Source organism: Tubulanus polymorphus, chromosome 2 (genome assembly GCF_964204645.1).
Source record: "Tubulanus polymorphus chromosome 2, tnTubPoly1.2, whole genome shotgun sequence".
In the NCBI taxonomy this organism is placed as follows: domain Eukaryota; kingdom Metazoa; phylum Nemertea; class Palaeonemertea; order Tubulaniformes; family Tubulanidae; genus Tubulanus; species Tubulanus polymorphus.
The window spans coordinates 14,540,504-14,564,057 of record NC_134026.1 but is presented as its reverse complement, the minus strand read 5'-3'; the positions used below and the strand labels follow the sequence as shown (position 1 = coordinate 14,564,057).

The 23,554-nt window shown below is 26.8% G+C and overlaps 1 protein-coding gene across 1 annotated transcript in view; it reads right to left on the bottom strand.

The window, feature by feature from the left end:
- Positions 1 to 1,963: 1,963 nt before the first annotated feature.
- LOC141898436 (delta-1-pyrroline-5-carboxylate synthase-like) overlaps positions 1,964 to 23,554 on the bottom strand; it is a 377,354-nt gene continuing 355,763 nt past the window's right edge. Inside the window, exon 15 of the mRNA XM_074784307.1 lies at positions 1,964 to 2,177. Within this exon, the coding sequence (XP_074640408.1) occupies positions 2,002 to 2,177 (176 nt within the window). The 3' untranslated portion in view covers positions 1,964 to 2,001. The remainder of the gene's footprint in view (positions 2,178 to 23,554) is intronic.

Here is a 23,554-nt window from a genome sequence, read left to right as displayed (position 1 = left end):
CCTAAAATCAAATCGAATCGTCATTCCAGCGGCCTTACAGTCAAAGACTATCGAAATTGCACACGAAGGGCACATGGGAATCGTGAAAACCAAAGCCTTGCTTAGGGAGAAGGTCTGGTTCCCTCTTATGAACAAACTAGTCGAGCAGAGAGTCAAATCGTGTCTTCCGTGTCAAATCGCTACGCCAGTTACTGTTCGAGAACCAATCCGAATGACTATTTTACCGAATGCGCCGTTCGAGGAAACCAGCGTCGACTTCGCCAGTATCAACGGTGAAACAGTCATGATCTTGATAGATGATTATTCGCGTTACCCGTTCGTGGAACCGGTCAGTAGTACTAGCGCACCTGCCGTGATCCCGAAACTTGATAAAATATTTGCGATGTTCGGTGCTCCGGGGACAGTGAAATCGGATAACGGTCCGCCGTTTAATGGCAGTGAGTTTGCTTACTTTGCCCACGTGTTATCCTTCCGTCGCCGTAAAGTAATGCCATTGTGGCCACCAGCCAACGGCGAGGTTGAGAATTTCGTAAAGACTCTTAAGAAGCATGTGAAGGTGGCAAAGGCTGCCGGGGAGAACTAGAAGAAGGCTCTTGAAGCTTTCCTCAAGAGCTATCGCACTGCTCCTCACTGCACAACCGGTGTTGCGCCTGCTACCCTCTTTCTGAAAAGGGGTGTAAGGAACAAGCTTCCTCGGCTTCCGGAACACGACACAATTGCGGATTTAATTATGAAGCATGACACGGCGCAAAAGGCAAAAATTAAAGAATATGCGGAATGTAAGAATTATGTCAAACCAGGCAACCTCGAAATCGGCGACAATGTACTTGTGAGAAGGCCGTTCAATATGATGAAAGGCAACACTCCGTATGAAATAGTGCCACTCACAATATCGCGTAAGAAAGGGACTATGATAACCGCACCCGCTTTGCGAAGATCTACCAGAATCAGAATAGCTCCAGTTAAATTGCCTTGTAGTGTTTTGTAAACGTTATGATAATTTGATTAGATCTAATGCTGTGTTAATTCTGTAGTTTTATTTGTTGCCCTTATACAATTTAAGTTTGGTTTGATTGTTTTAATTGTATTTTAAAAAAGGATCTGCATTTAGACCGTTAAAGCATTATAGTAATTAATCATTTACTTAATATCTGCTTAGGGGTGGATGTAATGTTCTGCTCCGTGCTTTAGTGGTGACTGACAATAGAACTTAGGTCAAGGTCGTGTGGGTAATTGTTGCGTGATCAATGGTGTTTTGTGATAGTGAATAAAGCGTTTAATGGTATCAAATAATCGAGGACCTCTGGTTTTCAACTTTATGTTTGAGGCATTTCAGCGAGTACACGTAAACGTCGAGACGGTCAATGGGGGAGTATAGTGTAGTTGGCCCAGATATGATCTAGCATTATATATGATTATTAATTTCAAGCTGTTATTTGTTTAATGGGTATCTGTTTGTATTTTGTGTTATATCTTCTTTGTTGTCACTAACTGGAGACAGTGAACGTTTTACTTGAGTGAGCATCGACTTGATAGTATTTGGTCACTGTTTGTACAACAATTTGCCATCTGTTTCGGAGTAGTTGTACTCGTCATTTTCTTTGAGAATGTGTAAGGCATGTCTTAAACATGTCTAGTTTATGTGAGATATAAATAGCTTCTAAAATTAAGTCAGAGTAAGACTTTCGTATTGTATGGATCCTTGCTGTGACTTGGAATACCCATACCGGATATTTGAAAACGCCGATATTTTGTTAGCTTCGTTAAAATAAACTACGGTTTCATCGATGTCAAACGCAAGATGATTAAACCTAAACGAAACCGTTATATCTAAATCATATTCCTTAAGTAACCGAAAGGGCTCTCTCTTCTCCAGGACGATTATGGTGACTGATCAATTGTAACGATAGGCTTTAACGGATAAGATTGCTATTTTTATTACGCGGAACGGAGTGACCGTCGGTTTCTTAGGGAAGTAGTATGGTACCATCTCAATAGAATTTAAGAGCTATCATCAACATTAGGAAGTCGATGGTGAAGGTATGAAATTTTTCCATCATTGAAATCAGCAACAGTCTGTCCAGTTCCTACCAGTTGCCATTTAGTAGTCAACAGACCATCAACACCGACAGGACCTCTGGCATGAATACGCGATGTACTTATTCCAACTTCAGCACCTGTAATATACAATGATGATTTAGATATTATATTATTTCAATTTGTATCGTGAATAGATAAGCTCATTCTTGGTAAATACATAGTGTTCCCTTGAAAACGCATAAAATAAAATACCTAATACACGTACATGTACATTCACTATACTATGTCAACAACGTCTATCATCGAACATTTTTGATAACTGCATGGAATGTTTTTGATATGACACGCCCATGGTCTGGTATGTGGAAATACGCCCACGACGCCCGGTCGACGCGAGTGAGGGAACGCATTGCGAACTACTACAGCTGATTTTGCGTAGCGGTAGTACCGACTCAAGTAAAATTAATGACACTATTTACAACCAGTTGGCACCGGAAATCTTGTTATTAATTCTACTCTCCAATGTCACGAATAGACCCGGAGAACTGCCGCTATAAAGCCGCCGTCTACGGAATTTTCAAACTTTCACGTTTCCACGGGTTATGTGAGCTCTTTTTTTAACCGTTAATAAATATTTTCCCCCTGGCAAAAGTGGTCCTATTTTCACCAAATCCTGAAAAATCCTTGTTGGAATTGTGAAAATAAATTGATTATTTGTTCTCTAAAGACATTTTAGTGTTCTTTTTAGTTTATTTCAATGTAACGATCTCTTCAATAATAAAAAGCGTGCATCTACCTTCCCTACAAAGTAGTGTAATTGCCCAGACATCCTACCTACCCTATTTTCCATAGGGGTATAGTCCACACAATGACACTGTGTTTTTTGTGTGCGATGCTTCAATGAATGAATGAATGTGGCAGGCGCTACTCCTAACTGGTAGTTTTAATTACGGCAAATACCACATGATAACATAGGAATGCACAAAAATGGCACCAGAAATCCTCTAAACTTCCTCATTTGGGCTTCACGCCTGATGTTTTCTTCTTGGTACGGATACACGCTACAATCTTTCCCAATAAAGAGTAACGGACATTTTGTAACGATCAAGGAAACCCTGCGTTTTTATCATATCTTTTTTTCTACTACGCGCGCCATACAGTTTTTTAGTCTCTGAATCATCTGCAATATCTAGAATTATTTTCTTCCAATCAAATCTATCATTATTTTCATGTTGTAAAACTTCAGTTATTTCAAATACTCCATAAGGCTGAGGTTCCATCATTGCCCAACCATATAGATTATTTGCACCCATATATAATAATTTGTATCCGGGATTACCATTTACATTGAAATATCTATCACCTAATACACCTGAAACTCCTCCTCTTATAGATTTTTCAAATAATAATAATTGATCTATATTTGTTAACAAATCCATTTTTATATCTGTAAATTTTAAACCACAGTCCCAAGTTAAACCTGGACTAGAAACACAATGACATGGATCAATATTAAAATATTTTAGGTTTACATCTCTAAACCTTTCAAATATATCAGTTAATAATAATACATCTGATTTTAAATATAAATCTACTAATTGTCCATGATTTTTCATTCCAAAATGATTCCAAATATTCAATGTTCTATTATATACTTCATCTATAACATACTCATTTTTTAATTCATCATAAAATTGTTCTTTTAATAATTCAGTTATATTGAAATCATTATGTGATTTATAAAATGAATATGGAATTGCTCCTTTATATCTCATTAATTGAAAATCCTCATTATTTGGATAGTGTTGTTTTAATTTTTTAGATTTTTAATTCATCATCAACTAATGATTTTGATAGATTATCTAATGAACTACTTAAAAATCTATATGAATCTATAAATCTTAGATACCCAAATTGGAAAGATATATAATTCTCAGATGTTTTAGCTAACATCTTAAATTTATAAGTTGATATTTTATCTTTTGATGTATTTGATTTTAATCTTTCTATTTCATTATTGATTTCTCCTATTTTATGACATAGCTGTTTGATGAATAAATGTGCATCATACCCTGATCAATTATGAAATATTACTGGTACAAAGTTAATTTTCTTAGCTTGTAAGTAAGTTACAATACTCATGCGCTGCGTCTCTAACCTTTCCATTCAAATGATCATGGTCTCTAACGTTTTTATAATTAAATATCTTTTCACAATAATAACATTTATCAGCAAACTCAAATTCTTCTTTATCTTCTTCTGTCATAATTATTTCTTTATTTTCATTTAACTTTTTATTAAATTTTATTTCATCCTCAATTAATAAGTTCCAAAAATGATTGATAACATTTTCATTTCTATAATGATAATATTCACTTTCAATTAGTTCTGGATAATCAGATTTAATATATAATCCAAAAGCTGCAGCTGATTGATGAATCTTTTTAATAGTATTTGTTATTAGAGGATCTGAATAATCAATTACTTTTCATTCTCATTAGAATTTAATTTCTTTCTTTTTAATATATTTCTTTTCTATCTTGATCAGTTAATTCTTTATTTAATGATTCAAAATCTCCATATATTACACATGGTACTTTATTCTTGTGATTATATTTATTGAATTCTAATATTTCATCCTTTTCATTTGGTAAAACTATTTTACAATAATCATGATTTCACATAATTGTTTATGATTTAATAATGCCCTTTCATTACTGAATTTAGTTATACGTTTTATCCACATATAATGATTCTCATAATATAATATATCTCTGACATCATTTGAATCATAATCCTTTGCTAAGTATAGAGGTTATATTATTCCCTTTTGTTCTTGGTAATTTGACTAAATCAAATACATTTATCTTTATATTATTATCTCTTTCTACTTTTGGGATATTTTTAATTCTAACAGGATAATTATCTATCTTATAATTAATTTCAAATGGTTTATAATTTGATACTCTACAAATATTATCAGTTGCAGGATGTAAGCAACTTATAATTGACCATAGAAAACATTTATCATCATAATTTTGTACATTTATAACAGCATTAGTTTTAAATGGTAATTTGATATAACTTGATCCATTAATATTATCATCTTTTTAATATGATAAATTATTTTCATCAATTGGTTTTGATTTAGTTTACTTATTATATTTTGCATTATAAACATGTAAAGTCATAAATATTATTTCATCAAATATTAAACCTGATCCTTCAAAATATTTCTCTTCTATTTTACTTTTTATTTCATTATAACATTTATTTAATCTATCAGCTATATGTTGTTTAGATATAATATCTTGTGAATGAGAATTTATATTATATATTGGTTTATCTCCAGATTTTATGAATGTAACTTTAAGAAGATATACTAATTCTAGGGTATTCAACATCAGTAATTATTCTCATAATATTTTTCATATTTTCTAAATGTTTTTTTTTTCTTCTAATGTTTTACCTTTATGAAATTTAAATTCAATAGCAGCTGGTCCAATATCACTTTTGAATGCTTCGGTTATTTCTATTTCTTTTTTATTATCTAATGAATAAATATAATTTCTTACATCTTCCATGTATCGTCTTTTATTGTTTATTTTATTTTTTATTCTTTTAATTGTCTTCTGTTTCTTATCATTATCTTTATCAAAATTATCTTCACCTAAAATATCATTATTCATATTTCTAATATGACTTTTAGATTTTAAATGTTCTTTATAATATCTTTTGTCGCTGAATGATTGATTACATGTGTCACATTTGTATGTTTCTTTTTCATTCTTCAATTCATCTAATATAGTTTCTAATATATCATCTTTATATTCTAATTTCAATTTATTCTCTAAATGTGTTTTAGTTTTATTATGTCTTGCTTTTTCAGATTTATCTATATGAATTTTACATGTTGAACAGTAGTACTTATTTGCTTCCATTTTTATATTTTTTTTTCATAATTTTTTATTAAAATTGATTTTACATATTTTATTCGAAATCTATTTCATGGTGCTTTTTTTCATTCTTACCCTTTTATATGAAATAGAAATCACCTGAACATAATTCTTCTAAATCTTCACTAGATAATCTATGAAATCTATCTGGTAAATATGTTCTGAATTTATATGTATTTCCCTTTAATCCTTCATATTCTAAGTGGATAACTTATTTATCCCCATATTTGTTAGTAACTGTATCAATATTAGTAATTAAATATTTCTTATGAATTGTTAATTCTGTTAACTTCTTAAATTTATAATCTACAGATTTAGCATTTGTGATATCTTTTATTCCATCTAGAAATGATTTGTTGTTCTCACTGTGTACTTGTTTACTACTCTCCATTTTAATATCAAATTTTTTATTAAAATTGATTTTAGAGGTTATTAGATTAATATTTTAAGAGTAATAGGGAATGTGTTGTTCTAGATTAAATGTTGAGAGCTTGAGAGAGTAAAAATGAAAAATAAATTCGAGTGTGCGAGAATTTTTAATTTTTAATTTTTTACTCACTCGACCTTTCGACCTTTGATCTAGAACAATACATTCCCTATTTTTTAGGTCATGTCGTATAGGCCATATATTAGCTTTAATCGAAGGGTTAAATATGTCTACATGATATAATTTCAGTGTAACTGCAATATTTCATTAAGCGGCAGGAACATTCATTTGAACAGGGTAAGTAAATTGCACATATATTTGTTTACCTGATACACATGGATAGAATTGTATGATACCTAATAGTTCATCGCCATTCAAAGCACACACATATAACAATAACATTATATAGTACAAATATACCTACTTATAGCATTATAAGCTTATAGCATTGTATTACTATAAGCAATGGATTTTGTAAATTTTTTAGTGGAGTCGGAAAGAAACTTTCTAGCTAAATTGCTCGCCCTGTTCACTCCTATGATTTTTATATGCCTAGATTATTAAACAGTAACTTTTTCATATTTCCAACTACCACAAACGAGGTTCTTAAGTGTCTGAATTCCCTTGAATCCAAAGCGTCTGCCGGATACGACAATGTAAGCAGCATTATACTCAAAGCCATCGGTCCAACCATTATTGAGCCTTTAGTATATGTCATAAACAAGTCTTTCATTGAAGGGGTATTCCCTGGCAAACTCAAATTGTCCGAAGTCATACCAATTTATAAAAAGGATGATAAAAGTCTATTCACTAATTATCGACCCATATCATTGCTACCGTCTATTTCTAAGGTTATTGAAAAGCTAATGCACAAGCGATTATACGCTTACTTAGACAAACACTCAGTTTTATATGAAAGCCAATACGGCTTTAGACCTCAATATTCAACCACACAGGCCATATTAGAACTCACAGGAAATATAATCAAAGGAATAGAAAAAAATAATTATACTCTAACCGCCTATTAGGATCTCAGTAAAGCTTTTGATAGCCTGGACATTTTGTTATATAACATTGGCATTAGAGGAGTCCCACTCTCATGGTTTAGTAGTTTCTTGAAAGAACGTTCTTTATATGTACATTTCCAAGGTGTATCCTCCCATCACAAACAGGTCGATCATGGAGTCCCCCAGGGGCCAGTCCTAGGTCCCGTGCTATTTTTAATTTTCATAAATGATATGTATATGTGCCTCAAAAAGTGTTCATCAATCCTATTCGCTGATGATTCCACATTGTTCATCACGGGTGGGTCAATTGACTCCCTTATTTCAAACATGAGCAATGATTTAAGTACTATGTATGACTGGTTTAACGCCAACAAATTAACGCTCAATTTATCAAAAACCAAGGTGATGTTATTCAAACCTAGGGATATCAGTGTTAACACAACTTTACAATATTGTATTAATGTCAAGGATCATCGTCTAGACGATAACTTAAACTTTGACCTTCATGTAAATAGATTATGTAGTAAGCTATCTAGAAATTTATATTAGCTTAACTGCACTAAACGAGTAGTACCACAATTTTGCTTGAAATCTCTGTACTATAGTTATTTCCATAGTCATATTTTTTACGCTTTATGTTCGTGGGGGCCGCTTATATCAAAAGCAAACCTACAACGATTATTCAAATTGCAGAAAAAAGCCATTCGAGTAATTTCAAACGCTAAATATAACAGCCCCACTGGTCCTCTATTTAAAAATCTAGGAATCCTAAAACTAGAAGATATCCTAGAATAAGAAATATTAAAGATTGGTCACATGTTTATTAGTAACACGCTACCTAGCAGATTTCGACTTTTTTTCCTTCATAATTCAAATAATCAACAGCATAATACTCGGCAACGAAATTGTTTGAAAATGTTTTGAGCAGCATACCAAAAGTATCTACAACAAATGTTTTCTGCGCCTCGTTCCGAATCGATGGCAAAATGCCCCAAAATCACTAAGAGATTCGCCTACATTGAAATCTCTACGTTCAAACTTTAAACTTGTTTCGTTATATAAATATTGACCTCATAGTCCGGCTTTCTTTAGTAATTCTTTAAGGGACCTTCATTCAGTATGTACGCATTGGTTCCTGGATTTTGGTCCCTCCCCCTTTGCACAAGGTCAGCCATTTTTTCCTGTGTCTTGGGGTGATCGCTTCCCCTCCATGCGTCCAAACCAAATGAACGACCCTACATAATGCTATTTGATGTATTCTGTTTATTTAACTCATATCTTAGGGGAATATTTTCCCCCCTTCCCGCCATTTGTAGTTTTGTAAATTTGAATGTGTGAATGCATGCATGCTTGATGAGTATATGTGTTTTGAATGCGTGTGAGGGATAGGTGTCTCATACCCGACAAGCAACCTCGCTTTAAATGAGCACCTACCACTGATATTGGAACATCCTTTATAAATATAAAATTTGTTACAATTTCTTGTGGAAATAAAATATTATTATTATTATTAATCCTTGCATACATCTGCTTGATATCTACAATAATGCATATGCTGAGAATCTTATCAAAATAATGCCTATTTCACTGATGCAATATGCTATTTTTGTTTCAATATTATCTTCTATTTTTATATCAATATTATTATTACGTTCAATTAAATATTCTTTGTATTGATTTAATTCATTTAATAAAAATGTTCCAATATATTCATTTATTCTTTTATAAGGTATTACATAATACAAATCATCATTGATTTCTTTATCAGCTTTGATTCTTTCATATACTTTACCTTCCATTTATTATATATATTTTTATTAAAGTTAAAATTTTAATACATAACACTATCTAATTGTGAATTTACAATATTTAATTGCGCGTCAGATATAATATAAATATGCATTTTAAAATTTTTGATTCCTTTATTCTTTGTCATGAATAATTGTATTCCATCTTTAGTGTTCTGTAGTTTTTTTCCAGAACCATGTAATGAATTATCCTCTGTTGTTCTAAAATCTAACCATAATGCATATTTATTACCGGTATAATAATCAATTTGATTAATGTTACAATTTTCAAATGATTTTACTTTTTCATTCATAAAATGTTTTTTTATTTCTACCCATTGATCTATCATTCTCATTCCTTGACAAAATATTTTATTTGCTATTTCTTCGATAGTTATTTCTACTTTTGTTATTTCAGGATTATAATAATTATCAATATTTATTGCGCCATTAGTATATGTTGCAATGGTAAAAAATATTAATATACCTTTAATAGATCTTCTTGGGAAGTTAATATTCTCATTAATTATTTCATCATTTGTATTAATAGTTACAGTTTTAAATTTATCAATATAATCATATGATAATAAAAATCCTTGATTGTATTGAGTTTGAATTATACTTGAAATATTTTCATCAGTTTCTGTATCATATTCTAAACATATATTCGATAATTTATAACTCATATCTTTATTAACGCTAGATCTTACAATTTCATTTACAGGAGCAAATGTTATTTCGAATATAACGTCTTCTTGAATTGCGTATTTATATAAAGGCGCATTATTATTTATCAATTCAAACTCTAATGGAATTTTATATTTGCTTCCGTATATACTTTTTATCAATTTATCTATAGCATTAGTTAATATTGCATTATGTGCTTCTGATCTTAATTTATTTTGGTTTTCTGATTGGATTCCTTGAAATATCATATTATTTCTATTTTCTTTAGTTAACCATAAATCTTTATAATGCATAAATAAATTATAATCATCTAATGAGAAAACTGTTTCTGGACCAATCTTTATTGATAATTTTTTAATCAAATATCTTCCAACATTATCAACAACATAATTATTATTATTACCGATTACTTTTATATCGGCTGATAAATAAATACTATTTGGAACATAAAAAGTATTTTGTGTTAATCGAGGGATTCTAACATATAAAGTTTCATCAGGATTAATATTAGAAGGGTTATGAGTAATTATATGATGTGATCTTTCTGCTTTAATAGCATTAGATATTCTATGATTCTTAGAAGGATTGATATAACTCCCACTCATTTATTTAACAAAAAAATTAAATATTTATTTTTTATCATGTTTACTTGATATTTTTTGATATCATGTTTACTAACCCAAAAATAATAGCACTTACAACTGTAATTAAAAATAAAATAATATGTTCAGCAGCAAAGTTAATAATGTTTCCTGCAGATTTCAATATAAAACCAACAATTGATGCAATAACTCCGGGCAATGCTGCAGCAGATTTTTTAGATAGTTCCCATAAATATTTTGCTAATTTCTTTAAACCATCTTTAACTTTATCTTGTATAGAATTATTACCTGGGGGCTTATCCGGTTTATTTGGAGTAGGAGTAGATTTTAAAGCATTTGATATTGCTAAACCAATTGTTGTAAATAACATAGTTACAGCTGTTAGAATTGATAGAATTGTTATACCTTCTAACTTAAATAATAATTCTATTCTATCTTTTAATGATATTTTAGAAACTGGTTTTATTATTAACTCTTTCTCTAATTGCTTCATCAGAAAATATATTATTTAAATCTTCTAATTGTTGATATGTTGCATCAATTAATCCATTCGGTAAAAGTTTTTCAATTGGGACTTTATTTGATTTAAGTTTACTAGTTTTGGAAGTTTTATTCTGTTCAGAAGTTGTTTCTGTTTCTGATTTCTTTTTGATTATTTCAAATAATTCATTAATTCTTTGTTTAAATACTCTTCTATTTTTATTTATTTCTGTGTCGGTAACATCAGTTATTACATTACTATTACTTATTCTTTTAATTCTATCTGGATCTAAATCACTCAATCAGCATCTCTATCATTTATATTATACCCAGATCTTTCAAATACAGGTTTGAATATATGTATAAATTCATTATATTCTAAATTTTTCTTTGATAAATCATTTTCAGTAGGTATTCTCGATTTAGCTCCTCTAATATATTCATCTGTTGATGGGGCTTTAGAACCACTATCTGTTAAATTAGAATTATATGCTGATGAATTATCATCATCAATATTAGTCTCATTAAGATTAGCACCTGCATCATTATAATCATCATCAATATATCCTTCATCATTATTTCCCATGTCACCCAATGGAATATCTTCTCCACCTTCTGCCATTTACATAATAATAAATTAAAATTTAAAATATAATACTCCTCCGATTACAATTCCTATACAAGTTTTACTAATTTAGTATTTTCATGGGATTTATTATCATCATTTAGTTTAATTATTTCATGTTGAATATTATCAGTTTTAATATCACCATGTGGGTGCCGTACGGCACCATTTCCTGATGTATTGTAATCTTTTATTTTAGAATCATTATTTAATTTAATATTATTAGTTTTAGTTTCAGTTGATTGAATATGTTTTTTATTTTTTTCACCTTCCATTAATTTTGGAGCAGTAATAAATTATCAACTACTTAACTTTTATTATTATCTATTTCTATTAGTTTAGTTTTATAAATTTTGAAAATAGGATCAAATATCAAAGCTATATTACAAGGTATTATATGATATAAACCATCATTATTTTCATGTGTATCGATGTATGGAATATGGTTATATACTTTACCTCCTTCCATTTATTATATAAATGTTTATTAAAGTTAAAATTTTGATTCATAACACTATTTAATTGAGAATTTACAATATTTAGTTGTGCGTCAGATATAATATAAATGTGCATTTTAAAATTTTTGATTCCTTTATTCTTTGTCATGAATAATTGTATTCCATCTTTAGTGTTCTGTAGTTTTTTTCCAGAACCATGTAATGAATTATCCTCTGTTGTTCTAAAATCTAACCATAATGCATATTTATTACCGGTATAATAATCAATTTGATTAATGTTACAATTTTCAAATGATTTTACTTTTTCATTCATAAAATGTTTTTTTATTTCTACCCATTGATCTATCATTCTCATTCCTTGACAAAATATTTTATTTGCTATTCCTTCGATAGTTATTTCTACTTTTGTTATTTCAGGATTATAATAATTGTCAACATTTATTGCACCATTAGTATACGTTCCAATAGTAAAAAATATTAATATACCTTTAATAGATCTTCTAGGAAAGTTAATATTCTCATTTATTATTTCATCATTTGCATTAATAGTTACAGTTTTAAATTTATCAATATAATCATATAATAATGAAAACCCTTGGTTGTATTGAGTTTGAATTGTTCTAGCAATATTTTCATCAGTTACTGTATCATATTCTAAACATATATTCGATAATTTATAACTCATATCTTTATTAACGCTAGATATTACAATTTCATTTACAGGAGCAAATGTTATCTCAAATATAATATCTTCTTGAATTGCGTATTTATATAAAGGTGCATTATTATTTATCAATTCAAAGTCTAATGGAATTTTATATTTGCTTCCATATATACTTTTTATCAATTTATCTACATCATTTGTTAATATTGCGCTATTAGCTTCTGATCTTAATTTATTTTGGTTTTCTGATTGGATTCCTTGAAATATCATATTATTTCTGTTTTCTTTAGTTAACCATAAATCTTTATAGTGCATAAATAAATTACAATCATCTAATGAGAAAACTGTTTCTGGACCAATCTTTATTGTTAATCAAATATCTTCCAACATTATCAACAACATAATTATTATTATTACCGATTACTTTTATATATCAGCTGATAAATAAATACTATTTGGAACGTAAAAAGTATTTTGTGTTAATCTAGGAATTCTAACATATAAAGTTTCATCGGGATTAATATTTGAAGGGTTATGAGTAATTATATGATGTGATCTTTCTGCTTTAATAGCATTAGATATTCTAGAAATCTTAGAGGGACTTATATAACTCCCACTCATTTATTTAACAAAAAAATTAATTATTTATTTTTTGATATTTTTTGATATCATATTTACTAACCCAAAAATAATAGCACTTACAACCGTAATTAAAAATAAAATAATATGTTCAGCAGCAAAGTTAATAATGTTTCCTGCAGATTTCAATATAAAACCAACAATTGAAGCAATAACTCCTGGCAATGCTGCAGCAGATTTCTTTGATAGTTCCCATAAATATTTTGCTAATTTCTTTAAACCATCTTTAACTTTATCTTGTATAGAATTATTATCTGGAGGTTTATCCGGTTTATTGGGAGTAGGAGTAGGAGTAGATTTCAAAGCATTTGATATTGCTAAACCAATTGTTGTAAATAACATAGTTACAGCTGTTAGAATTGAAAGAATTGTTATACCTTCTAACTTAAATAATAATCTTATTCTATCTTTTAATGATATTTCAGAATTTGGTTTTATCAACAAATCTTTAAAAATAACTTTTAATCTATTTATATTATAATCATATGATTTTAATAATAATTTAATTTCTTCTTTTTGTAATTCTATGTTATATTCTAAATCATCAATTTCTTTTTCTAAATATGCATTTCTTTTTTTAAATTCAATTTCTTCAATAACTTTATTATCTCTATCTAATTTTAATTGTTCTATTTCTTTATTTTTATCAGTTAATTCTTTTTCTAAAGTTCTAATTTTAAAATCTCTTATACTTTTATCATGCGCAATTTTATCAGATGCAAGTCTTATACTAATAATTTCTCTAATTGCTTTGTCAGAAAATATATCTAAATCTTCTAATTCTTGATCTGTTGCATCAAGTAACCCATTCGGTAAAAGTTTTTCAATTGGAACTTTATTTGATTTAAGTTTACTAGTTTTAGAAGTTTTATTCTGTTCAGAAGTTGTTTCTGTTTCTAAATTATTATCGATTGTTTCAAATAATTCATTAATTCTTTGTTTAAATACTCTTTCATTTTTAATAATTTCTTCTTGTGTTACATCTTCTGGTTCATTACTATTTCTTATTCTTTTAATTCTAGATAGGTCTAACTTAAGCAAAGTTGATTCTGCTAATATTTTTTCTTGTTTTTTATAAGAGATATCAATATAATAATCATCTTTCAAACGATAATAATATTCACCATCTAAAAACTTTAATTCTTGTACTAAAAGTCTAGCGCCTCTGACATTGATATTATATCCAGATTTTTCAAATATAGGTTTGAAATTATAAATATATTCATTATATTCTAAATTTTGTTTTACTAAATCTGGATTTTCATTTTCAGGATTTATTCTCGATCTAGTTCTTCTATCAAATTCATCTGTTGATTGACCTTTAGAACCACTATCTGCTAAATTAGAATTATATGCTGATTCATTATCATTATCGATATTAGTTTCTGCATCATTATAATCATCATCAATATATCCTTCATTATTATTTCCCATTTCTCCCATTTCATAATCTTCTCCACCTTCTACATCCATTTACATAATAAAAAAATTAAAATTTAAAATATAATATTCCTCCGATTACAATTCCTATACAAGTTATAGCTAATTTAGTATTTTCATGGGATTTATTATCATCATTTAGTTTAATTATATCATGTTGAATTTTATCAGTTCTATTATTTTCTGATGTATTGTAATCTTTTATTTTGGAATCATTAACCAATTTAATATTCTTAGTTTTAGTTTCAGTTGATTGAATATGTTTTTTATTTTTTTCACCTTCCATTAATTTTGGAGCAGTAATAATCTTTTTATTTATATCATTTAACCCAAATGAATTATTTATTGTTGCAGTTTTAATTAGATTATTATAACCAATTATATTTCCCATCTTCAATACTAAATCATTAGAAATAATTAATAGATTAGGGCCTATACAATAATTAAGTCTTACATGAGATTTATCTAAATAATTTTGATATCTTATAATGTTTTCTGGAATCGATCTATTTTTATCATTATGAATTGAATCTTCAAATAAAACTTTAAACTGTTTCTGCGCATCGAATGAAGTGTTATCATTTCCAATTATTGGGGATCTTGTTTCAACTTGAGCGCCTAAAATACATATCAAATAAATTCTAATAGATTGATTTATTCTTTGTATACCTGATTTTGTAAAACCTTCACCATTTTCTAAAATGAAATTAACCCAACCATTATTATTATCAATTTTATAATTATGATAAGCTGAAATTCTATGCATATAATCAATTCTTTTTATTTCATACTCTTCACCAACACCTTGCAATTTACCATGCGCTCTAAAATCGGAATTAATATTTATATTAAATTCATTACATATTTTATAAAACTTGGATATATTAATATTATTATCCAATTCTTTAAAATATTTAGACCCAGGTAAAGGACATTCTAATTCATTTAATATTATTCTGATTTGAAAATATGTGTGAAATCTAAATATTGTGTGAATTAATTTTAAATCAGAATACTTCAAATTTTTATCTAAGTTATTTAAATGATCATTCCAACTTATTCCACATCCTGTTGTTGCACAATAAACAGCAAAATTTAATTGATTCTGCCAATATTTCATATTAGATTTTACTTTATATATATGATATTCATCTCGAGTAAAAGTAACTTCATATGTATTAAATATATTTTCCATTTTAGAAATAAAAAACTGTGATTCATTAACATAAATTTCTAAATTAGTTAATGAATTTAAAACTATATTTTTATATGTAATATTTTTCTTAAAATCTATTGCCGGAATATCATATTTAATTGATTTATTATATTGGAAAGCTTTTGGAAACCCCATTTATATAACTAAAAAATTAATAATTTATTAATTCTTTTAATAATTTATCTTGTTCTTCAACTGTTATATGACCATTTAAACTTATTATATAATCTAGTGTATTCTTTAATTTATTAATTTCTTTTATATTAGTTTTAATTTTTTCTTTATTACTTTTTATATTTAATTTTGAACTTATACCAGTTAAAACACTTGAACTTAATCCTAACACACCAATTGATATAGATAAAGGTGTTAATGGACTGAATATTGCTAAAAATGTTATTACAGAACTAATTGTAACCGAACCACTTATAATCAAATAATATATAATTTTACTTTTTAAATATTTTTTCTTTTTAACTTTTAAGTCACTTTCAAATTCTAATATTTGTTTTTCTAAATATGTTTTTAATTTAGTTTTATTTATATCATGAGGAATAATATCAATACTATCAACTTTATCTTCCATTTATTTAGAATAAAAATTACTAATTAGTAAACTTATAAGCAATAAATATAACAATAACAGTTCCACCTAAAATCCATATTATTTCATATTTCTGTTGTTCTTTACTTGGGGTATAATAATCTGATAATTTAGGTTTGTATAGATGTAATTTTTCTTTATTTGTTACTGTGTTATATAAACTCATTGCATCATCAACTGATTGAAAATCTCTGTGTGAAATCTTCTGATTATATAATTCTTTATTGATGTAATCCATATAGTTTTGTCTCTTTTCTCTATATTCTTCTGCAGCTTTATTGTATTTCTCTAACGCTAAGTTATGTCTTCTTTGTTCTCCTAATGAACTATTTTTATCAATATGTTTAAATAAATAACCACCACCTGTAAATGCTAAAGCGTTAACAATTGCCGATCCTATAATAGTTATAATTGCAGAAGCCATTTATTTAACAAAAAAATTATGCATTTATATGGGAGGAATATATTTTTGTTTTTCCAAATAATCAATAGTTAAATTAGATAAAGTAACTGCTAATGTTAACTTTAAAATATCATTTATATCAAATCTATCAACATTAACACTTCCCATTTTGAATACTTTTTTTAATACCATTGAATAACCAACAGTTCCAACTGATAGTAATGCACCATTATATAATCCAGTTATTATCCACTTATTATCACTCATTTATTTATCAAAAAAATTACTATCATCAAAATATTTAGTTAACTTATTTATGATTAATTCAACATTTATTTCATTACTAGTTTTATGATTATCATATATTTTGGTTAATATGTTTTTAATATCTTCAATAATTCCATCTTCATTTAATTCATAATATTCTAAAGGTGATTTAATTAAATCAATTACTTTTTCTATATTATACTTTTCTTTATCAATCATTGATGCATTGTTAAATTATTTACTTTTTATATCAGTAATTACATCATTTAGTTTAATTCTCATTTCTTTACCATGTTTAAAATCAAATCCAAAACATATACTCGGTCCAACAGTTATATTCATTTATATAGGTGAAAAATTACTCTTTACATCTTATAACTAATTCATAAATTACAGGAAAGTTATTCAAATCAATTAAGTATCCATTATGATTTCTAATTTCTAATCTAAAATTATTAAAACTAGGAATGCATGGTTTGAAATCACATTCTGTTAAATTATAATTTATTTGCGTTCCAAATTCTTTAACATTCTTCAATGGTAAAATGTTTAGTAAACCAGAATTACAAGTTATATCTTTAGTTGCTTCGAATGTTTTTGTAGGATCGATTAAATTGCAATAAATATAAAAATGTGTGTAAGGTATTAAGTTTGGTGTAGTAGCGTCAATATTTGTAAAAGATCTATCTGGAAGAATTCCTAACAGTTTAGCTATAGGTTTTTTTACCATAATTTTATGTTTTTCACTATTAGACAACCTTATCTTTATTCTATCAGAACTCTCACTTTTTAAAAATCTAATACTAAACCCAGAACTACTACCTAATTTGTGCCAGGCTTTTCTATTAATTTCTTGTGCTAATGTATCTAAATTATATAACCCTGGTTTTAAATATATATAGACCCATTCATTTTTATTTTTATTAAAAACTAAAAAGACTCCATGTTCAATAGACTTATCCGATACATTGTAAAAAGAATTACATAAACTTATATTTACTAATTTTAAATCTACACAATTCTTAAATTCTCTATCTAATTGTACTAATAAATTATGAGATTTAAAATTTGTAAGTTTTCTAGAATCAACAAATATTCTGTATTCTTTTAATTCTACCATTTATTTTACATATTTTCTTATTCGAAATCTATTTCATGGTGCCCTTTTTCATTCTTACCTTTGTATACGAAATAGAAATCTCCAGAACATAATTCTTCTAGATCTTCACTTGATAATCTATGAAATCTATCTGGTAAATATGTTCTGAATTTATATGTATTTCCTTTTAATCCTTCATATTCTAAATGAATTACTAATTTATCTCCATATTTATTAGTAATTGTTTCAATGTTAGTAATTAAATATTTCTTGTGAATTGTTAATTCTGTTAACTTTTTGAATTTATAATCTACAGATTTTACATTTGTGGTATCTTTAATTCTATCTAAGAATTCACTGTGTACTTGTTTACTCTCCATTTATTATACAAATTTTTATTGAAATTTATTAACACGCTAGAATCCTTTTCATAATCTCATTTTCTTTTGTTTCTTCTCTTTTGAATTTTATATATTCATCTAAATTGCAACCATAGGCGACTGTGTGGATTCCATCATCTAAAATATATCTTTTATCATCAAATGGGTTTAGACTTATCTTCTCTATCTCTTCAATATACATTTCATGATCTTCAGATCTTAAACATTTCATCTTATGTTTTCTAACTTCTTCATTAAATATACAATTGATGTAATCTTTGAAATGAATATTCTTTTCAACAACGCTTTTGGTAATTCCTTTTAACTTTTTAGCTTCATGTTCTTTAGTTTTATATGAATACATTTTAGATCTAATACCAATGAACTCTATCATTTCTTCACCACCTAATTCATCCTTAAACTTCCCAGGAACTTTTTTATTATCATTGCTAAACAATTCATGATTTTTAGGATAGTTACTAAAATCAAAATGATGTTTTAATGTTTTTAAATCATCTGTTATGTTATCAGTTTTTATCTTTAATATGTAACTGTCGGTATCAAAGTATAGAATTTCTATGTGTTTTTCTCCAAAATGAGGTTGTAGTATATTATAATAAAATTTATACATTAGGAATTTTGAAATTTCTAGAACTGCGGCACCAACATAAATAGGTTTATTGAACTTCATTGAAGTTCTTTTCATTTTAACTGCTGCTAAATTTTCATCAAATATTCTGTTACCTATAAACTTAGGATATGATTGTAAATGCCTAATTCTTTTACCATTACTGACTAACTCGATATCATTTCTAATTCTAATATTTTCACAAGTCTTACCATAGAATGCATTATTCATTAGTTTGAAGAAATCTTTTTCAAAATCAGTTTTAGATTTAGTTCTCTGTGTAGTATTAAAATCTATATATTTTTCTAACCATTTAGATTGACTGAATGAAATATATCTATGTACTTCTTTTAGAATCATTCCTTGATTCAAATAAAACTTCAACATTCTATAATGCACAACGTAATTATATTTATCTTCTTGAGTTACCATTAACTTTTCAGTATGAATATGATTATCGGGTTTAATTCTTTTTTGATAATTTGATAATTCTTCATGTTTAACAGTTTTATGTTCGGGACAATATGCTAGATTTCTAGATTTGAATTTAATATTTTCAGGGTATTCTAAATCTACAACGAAGAAGTAACCAGTATCTGAATCATCTGCAATATCTAGAATTCTTTTCTTCCAATCAAATTTATCAATTTGTAAAACTTCAGTTATTTCAAACATCCCATAAGGTTGTGGTTCCATCATTGCCCAACCATAAAGATTATTTGCATATATGTATAATAATTTATATCCAGGATTATCATTTACATTGAAATATCTATCACCTAATACACCTGAAACACCTCCTCTTATAGATTTTTCAAATAATAGTAATTGATCTATATTTGTTAACAAATCCATTTTTATATCTGTAAATTTTAAACCACAATCCCATGTTAAACCTGGTGATGAATAACAATGACAAGGATCAATGTTAAAATATTTTAGGTTTACATCTCTAAACCTTTCGAATATATCGGTTAATAATAATACATCTGATTTTAAATATAAATCTACTAATTGCCCATGATTTTTAATTTCGAAATGATTCCAAATATTCAATGCTCTATTATAAACTTCATCTTTTACATATTCATTTTTTAATTCATCATAAAATTGTTCTTTCAATAATTCAGTTATTTTAAAATCATTATGTGATTTATAAAATGAATATGGAATTGCTCCTTTATATCTCATTAATTGAAAATCATCATTATTTGGGTAATATTCTTTTAATATCTTTAATTCGTCATCAACTAATGATTTTGATAAGTTATCTAATGAACTACTTAAAAATCTATATGAATCTATAAATCTTAAGCATCCAAATTGGAAAGATATATAATTCTCAGATGTTTTAGCTAACATTCTAAATTTATAAGTTGGTATTTTATCTTTTGATCTATTTGAATTTAATATTTCTATTTCATTATTGATTTCTTCTATTTTATGACATAACTGTTTGATGAATAAATGCGCGTCATACCCCGATAGATTATGAAATATAACTGGTACAAAGTTAATTTTCTTAGCTTGTAAGTTACAATTCTCATGTGCAGCGCCTCTAAACTTTCCATTCAAATGATCATGGTCTCTTACTTTTTTATCTTTATAATTAAATATCTTTTCACAATAATAACATTTATCTGCAAACTCAAATTCTTCTTTATCTTCTTCTGTCATAATTATTTCTTTATTTGTATTCAATAATTTACTAAATCTTATTTCATATTCAATTAATAAGTCACAAAAATGATTGATAACATTTTCATTTCTATAATTATAATATTCACTTTCGATTAGTTCTGGATAATTAGATTTAATATATAACCCGAAAGCTGCAGCTGATTGATGAATCTTTTTAATAGTATTTGTTATTGGTGGTTCATCTGAATAATCACTTTCATTAGAATTTAATTTCTTTCTTTTATAATATATATCTTTTCTATCTTTATCTGTTAATTCTTTATTTAATGATTCAAAATCTCCATATATTACAAATGGTACTTTATTTTTGTAATCATATTTTTTGAATTCTAATATTTTATCTTTTTCATTTGGTAAAACTAATTTACAATAATCATGATTATCACATAGTTGTTTATGATTTAATAATGTACTTTCATTACTGAATCTATGTAAACATTTTCTACATAGATATATTTTATGGTGATCATTTTCTGATTTGAAAAATAAATCTATTTGTTTAATCCACATATAATGATTCTCATAATATAGTATATCTATAACATCATTTGAATCATAATCTTTTGATAGGTATAAAGGTTCTAATGTATAATGTTTAATATTATTTCCTTTTGTATTTGGTAATTTAATTAAATCAAATACATTTATTTTAAGATTATTATCTCTTTCTATTTTTGGGATGTTTTTAATTCTAACAGGATACTTATCTATCTTATAATTATTTTCAAATGGTTTATAATGAGTTAATCTAAAACTATGTGTAATATCTTCTGTTGGATGTAAACAACTTATTATAGCCCATAGAAAACATTTATCATCTTCATTTTGTATATTTATTACAGCATTAGTTTTAAATGGTAGTTTAATATAACTCGATGCTTCAATATCAGGTTCTTTATAATATGATAAATTATTTTCATCAATTGGTTTTGATTTAGTTAACTTATTATATTTTGTGTTATAAACATGTAAAGTCATAAATATTATTTCATCAAATATTAAACCAGATCCTTCAAAATATTTCTCTTCTATTTTAGTTTTTACTTCATTATAACATTTATTTAATTTATCATCTATATGTTGTTTAGATATAATATGTTGTGAATGAGAATTTATATTATATATTGGTTTATCTTCAGATTTTATAAACTTTACTTTAACTGATATACTTATTTTAGGATATTCAACATCAGTTATTATTTTTATTATTTCTTTCATATTTTCTAAATGTTTTTTATTTTCTTCTATTGTTTTTCCTTTATGAAATTTAAACTCGATAGCTGCTGGACCAATATCACTTTTAAATGCTTCGGTTATCTCTATATCTTTTTTATTATCTAATGAATTAATATAATTTCTTACATCTTCCATGTATGGTCTTTTATTGTTTAATTTATTTTTTATTCTTTTAATTGTCTTCTGTTTCTTATCGTTATCATTATCAAAATAATCTTCACCTAAAATATCATTATTCTTATTTCTAATATGACTTATAGATTTTAAATGTTCTTTATAATATCTTTTATCACTGAATGATTGATTACATGTATCACATTTGTATGTTTCTTTTTCATCCTTTAATTCTTCTAATTTATTTTCTAATATATCATCTTTATACTCTAGTTTCAATTTATTCTCTAAATGTGTTTTAGTTTTATTGTGTCTTGCTTTTTGGGATTTATCTATATCGATATTACATGTTGGGCAGTAGTATTTATTTGCTTCCATTTTAATACTATATTTTTTATTAAAATTGATTTTAGAAGTTCAATGATTTAAATGTTATTCATATATGTGAATATTTTAAGAGTAATAGGGGTAATGGGCTTTCATATCAAAGGTTTAATGATCGAGTTCATTAATAACATATATTAAAAGTAATTAAAAAACTATAATATATTTTCATAACCGCGTGCATTTCAGTTGAATAATAGAATAATTATTATCATTTGAATATATTTGATTATTTGAATTTGTGTATTGTAATTAAATCAATTGGTCGCGGAGCGGAGCGGTAGCGAAGTGGAGCGACCAATTGATTTAATACAATATGCTTTTTATATTATTGATATCTTAGAATAAATATTTAGTTTTGATATAAAATGCGCGCGGTTATGAAAATATATTATAGTTTTTTAATTACTTTTAATATTTTGTTTTTTAATGGGCTCGACCGTTCGACCTTTGGTATGAAAGCCCATTACCCCTATTACTAATTTGAAACTGTCGTAGGTTATCACTATAATTGCTATAACACAATTATCCTTCATGATTAAAAGCATAAATACAGTATTGGGAACGGAAACTAACTCCATCCTTTATATTTCAATTCATATTTTGAACAGTAGGACCTTCTCAAGACGAAATAAAAAACATTCTCTATGTCCATCTTCAAAATACTGTTTATTTATGGAAACATCCAACTAGCCAGTACTTCAAATACT